This window comes from Cryptomeria japonica, chromosome 2 (genome assembly GCF_030272615.1).
Source record: "Cryptomeria japonica chromosome 2, Sugi_1.0, whole genome shotgun sequence".
In the NCBI taxonomy this organism is placed as follows: Eukaryota; Viridiplantae; Streptophyta; class Pinopsida; order Cupressales; family Cupressaceae; genus Cryptomeria; species Cryptomeria japonica.
The window spans coordinates 190,519,763-190,524,740 of record NC_081406.1 but is presented as its reverse complement, the minus strand read 5'-3'; the positions used below and the strand labels follow the sequence as shown (position 1 = coordinate 190,524,740).

The 4,978-nt window shown below is 35.2% G+C and overlaps 1 protein-coding gene across 1 annotated transcript; it reads left to right on the top strand.

Moving 5' to 3' along the window:
* Window positions 1-1,691: 1,691 nt before the first annotated feature.
* Window positions 1,692-4,534, top strand: LOC131049152 (protein NUCLEAR FUSION DEFECTIVE 4). The gene is made up of 3 exons (XM_057983184.1): window positions 1,692-2,188; window positions 2,894-3,790; window positions 3,911-4,534. Exons 1-3 carry the CDS (start codon window positions 1,787-1,789, stop codon window positions 4,397-4,399), a joined length of 1,788 nt encoding a protein of 595 aa, XP_057839167.1. The 5' UTR covers window positions 1,692-1,786; the 3' UTR covers window positions 4,400-4,534.
* Window positions 4,535-4,978: the final 444 nt, after the last annotated feature.

Below are 4,978 nucleotides of genomic sequence, written 5' to 3'. Positions count from 1 at the left end.
GACACAAAAGAGAATCTATGTTTTTTCCTATTTGACTTTGCATACCTCTTTAACATACCCCCTTACACACCAATATACAATTGCTAATAAATAATCCATTAAAATTCACATATTTTATTTTTTTTAATCATTATAAACTTGACAAGTCCAATAATCCTAAATTTAAATCATTTAACAAAACTCCAATTATTATGCATTGTGGTTCTCCAAGTACGTCATTTTCTTATTTAAAAGCATTTGTAAGAATATCAAACTTATTTTAATATTTATCCGGCCACATCATGAGGAATAAGAATGGTAGAGTGCCGACCCCCTTCTCTAGGAATATTCCAATGTGAGGCCGCGTGTACACAATCATTTTCGAATTCGAAACCACGAATCGCATTCCAACGTGGAATCTTTCCATTTTTTATAGGACAGCAGACAAATACACAACAGCACACGAGTCTTTTGATTTATTCAATCGCACGGTTACAAACTTAATATTTTACCTTCTAACGGATGAGAAAAAATAGCCTGCGAATAAATATTACACAACTTGTAGTAGTGCGAACGCATATTGCCAACCTTTCCCTTTACTGTTGATGCTCCGAATATTTTTAGTAACCAACCTTTTTACAAAAATAATTCAATTCAATACAAGTGTACAATTATACATCTTAAAAAAAAATCAGATTTTCACAAACCTTTAAATTAATTTCTGGATCAACATCTCAGATCAGGCCGCTATTCTGGTTCCAAAACAGACCTTTAATACAGTGTGATAGCGATGTGTTAGTCAATCGCAACCGTTTATTGCAAAATCGACGGTGTAAAACACGCAACTAACACGTGTTAGTCAATCACAACCGTTTATTGCAAAATCGACGGTGTAAAACACGCGACTAACACGTGTTAGGCAATTGCAAAATTGACTGTTTTAGAACCAGAATAGACGCGTCCCTCAGATCACATTCTCTAATCTACCAACATTAAATGATATAAGTTAAGAAAGTAAAAATATTATGACCATTAATTAATTTGATAAATTTTGAAATTAAAAATATATTATATGTGGCCCCCAAATCCCGTACTAAGAGAAATATGTGGGAGGAATAGGTAGAGTAGTCAGCCCCAAGAAAAAGATTGATGTGTCTTACATTCACAAATTACAGTACTTTTTTATTTGTGGGCAGTCGTTCTTTTCACACTGCATTATTTTTTTTATTCTTTATGATTTATGGCTCTATTTTTATTTATTATTATACATTTTGGACCTGATCACGTGAAAATGGAAATCCCAACAGGCCGTCAAAGATTCTAAACTGACATGATTTAACTTTCTTTCATCATCGATTACTTTACACATTCCCAAGTAAATTTTTATGGTTTTGAATTTTACGGTGGGTTAAATCTGACTTTTTCATTGTTTAAAAATGTAAAAAAAAAGATGTTTTGCTGTTTAATTATGTAGATTTGTCAATGTAGATTATTCATATTGAGTTATAAACATCAAGCAAGATGTATGATAAATACACTGTATGCAATTCTTTTAAGCATTATGTAGATTTGTCAAAGTAGATTATTCATATGGACTTAAATTTGACTCAATTGTATTCTTTTATGCATTATGTAGACTTATCAAAGTAGATTATTCATATTGAGTTAAATATGACTTAATTGAATTATTCAAAACCATACAATTGAATCCTGATATTGAGTGGACTGAAAACTCTCTCTCCCAAGAAGATTTTCCTCGCCATTAATAATTTTGTCATGTTTGTTGCCTATAAAAGACTTATGGCTGATGTCTAATAGAGGCAAGAGCTTTTGGATTTTTTTATTGTTTCTTGTGAACAAAAACACCATGGGTGGGAAGAAAAGTGAGCACTGCTACAACGCAGTGGCCATGAAAAGGTGGATTTGTTTCATTGTAGCAGTATGGCTACAATCCATCAATGGCACCAATTCAGTATTTTCTGATTACTCTTCTGATCTGAAGAAAGTAATGGGCATTAACCAAATCAAGCTTAACAGTTTGGCTGTGGCCTCAGATCTTGGCAAGATCATGGGGTGGGTCTCTGGAGTGGGTTGCATGCTTCTCCCAACTTGGGCTGTGCTGGGCATTGCCATGAGCTTGGGAATTGTGGGATATGGTGTTCAATGGCTCATGATGACTCAAATTATTCCTCCTTTGGCGTTTTGGCAGGTTTTTGCTCCATCTCTTTTCTTAGAAATTTTTTCTTGTGTCTTTCTATGTTTTCTTCATTTTACTTTGAAGTTTGGAGACTAGGTTGGCACCAGAGATTAGTCCATCTAACGGCTGCTGTGTTTTCCAAGAGCCTCGGAGTTTATATCATCCGTTAGATAGCCTGATCGTACAGGTTGCACAAACTCTTAGTAAGAGTAAACAAGAATGAGATGTATGATATTTTCTTGAATAGGGCTCAAGGTTTCTCAGATTACTGTTTATTGTGAAACATTCATATATGATTTTTTTTCCCAAATATAATGAATTCAACCCAATTGTTACTGGATAAAGCATAGTACAAGATTTTGGTCAGATTATTTGTTTACATTTTAATGGCATAGAACTTTTGCTAGGTTAGGTTAGAGTCGTCAACACATGCAGGAAATCAACAACGTCAAAGAGAATTCAGAATAAGAAGATAAAACCCTTTTTTTTCTTAGGGTTGATTTGAAAAGAATTTCAGCAAAGTGTCAAACTTTTGTCCAGTTCCGATATGGACCTTCTATACTTTTCTGCAAACATAATTATATAATTCAAAGCCTTTGTTATATTGGTTCTTTACAGTACCTATTTCAGTTAAAGAAAGAGTTTAGTTTGATTTCGAAAATTTTTAAGTGGATGCTGATATTGATTTATGTTTGGTATTTTGGGTGATTTATCCAGGTGTACATGTTGTGTTTCCTAGCTGGCAATAGCATCTGCTGGTTCAACACAGTGAGTTTCAGGGCCGCCATAGAAAATTTTCCCAGCAATAGAGGAATTGCTTCTGGTTTAAGCACAAGCTATTCAGGACTCAGTGCTGTTATCTACACCTGTTTTTCTTCAATTATGAGTAAAGGTCAATCATCATCATACTTACTATTGAACTTTTTAGTTCCTAGTATAGTTGCAATCATTTCAGCCATTCTCCTCCATGTTTGTGAGTCAAAAAAGGCCAATGAAGAAGAAAAGGTAGACAAGAAAAACATGATACTGTTCACTCTGATTGCCATTACCACTGCAGTTTGTTCCATACTTTATGAATTCTTACCCCTGAGAAATACCGAGGGCCAAGGTATATACATGTCTGTCTTGTTTATGCTTCTGCTTGTCCCTCTCTACATACCACTAAAGTCAGCCTTTGGCCATACCACTAAAACTAAGAAAGTAATCAATTACAATTCAAGCCCAAGAAAAAGCCCAAGAACATCTCTTGAAATAAAGGGAGGAAATGGGACAAAGAGTACAGATGAAGAAAAATCAGAGAAGAACTCTAAACTTATAGCAGAAACCACAAACAGCCACACAATTATAGACATAGATACCCAAAAGAAGGCTAAAAAGAAATCAGTTCCATTACTTGGGGAGGAACATGGCATCATGGACCTCTTAGCAAGCTTAGACTTCTGGCTATATTACTTTGTCTATTTCTGTGGAGGAACAGTGGGTTTAGTATATATTAACAACTTGGGTCAGATTCTGCAGTCTTTAGGGTACACAAAAAACCTGATTCTAGTGTCTCTTGTCTCCTCCTTTGGATTTTTTGGGCGGATTGCTTCAGGCATTCCTGATTATATTCAGGTACAATTCTTTCTTTACCAAAATTTGATTTTTCTCTTTTCAACTCAATATATGGTTAAGTTTAATGTTTTACACAGTAGTAATGATTGTTCTTTGTGTGTTATTTTTCCTGTGACTTAGCAATGGAGATTGACTAAAGATTGGAGGCCTATACCACGACCAGCATGGATAGGAATATGGATGGTACCCATGGCTGTAGCATTCTTCATGATGGCTCTTCTTAATCCAAGGAGCATGGGTGTTCTTTATGTGAGCACTGCCATTGTTGGACTTTCATCAGGAGCAATCACCACCATAGCCATTCCTGTTTCATCAGAGCTCTTTGGATTGGAGCATTTTGGTGTGAATCACAACATTCTTATAACCAACATTGCCCTGGGTTCTATTCTTTTTGGTGAAATTGCAGGAGTGATTTATGATAAATCTTCTTCCACACAAGGAATAGAAGCAGGAGGTCGGCTTCTGTGCGTGGGGAGACAGTGCTATGGGAAGACTTTCCTATTGTGGGGAGGCGTGTGTTCGTTTGGAGTCCTACTATGTGTGATCCTCTGCGTAAGAACCCGTGAATTGTATATATCTATGCACAGACAGAGCCAAAATCAGAATTGACATATATCTGCATTCTAATATTTTCGTAAGCCTATAGAAACAAAATCATACTGACCTCAACCGCCCTTCAAGGCCTTACACCAATGAATAATATTTCTTCCCCGCAAGGAAGACAATAAATTACTTGTTGGATTCTGTGTTTTGACCTATTGATTTTTTTATGAATACGTTTACTTAACTATAAATTAATTTAAAAGATAATAGTACAATATTTAAAAATAAGTGGTAGAAGTATATGTTTCAAAGTTCAAACAGAATTAAGTTCAAACAATAACAAGTCATACGATAAAGTTGGCACAAAATATAAAAACAAGTATTGAATCAATACGAGGAGATCTTTATGATCAAGATGACCTTAAATATTATCAAAGGCAAAATTATCATTAACCAAACCCCCCTGGTGAGTACACGTTCTTCCTCAACAATATCTTCTAAAGGTCGTTGAGCATCCACCAAAAAATGGTCAATTCTGACCAATGAACCTTACAAAAATTGGGCAACTAGGAGCACCATCCTAGAATAGGAGGAAACGGGTAGTCATGAGTGCTAGGACTAATCATTGACGTGATTATCTCTATT

Bases quoted from the DNA above. Each gene is read 5' to 3' on its own strand.
- LOC131049152 (XM_057983184.1), top strand. From the start codon at position 1,787: ATGTCTAATAGAGGCAAGAGCTTTTGGATTTTTTTATTGTTTCTTGTG. The intron at 2,189-2,893 runs GTTTTTGCTCCA...TGATTTATCCAG, and splicing joins CTCCTTTGGCGTTTTGGCAG to GTGTACATGTTGTGTTTCCT. The intron at 3,791-3,910 runs GTACAATTCTTT...CCTGTGACTTAG, and splicing joins GCATTCCTGATTATATTCAG to CAATGGAGATTGACTAAAGA.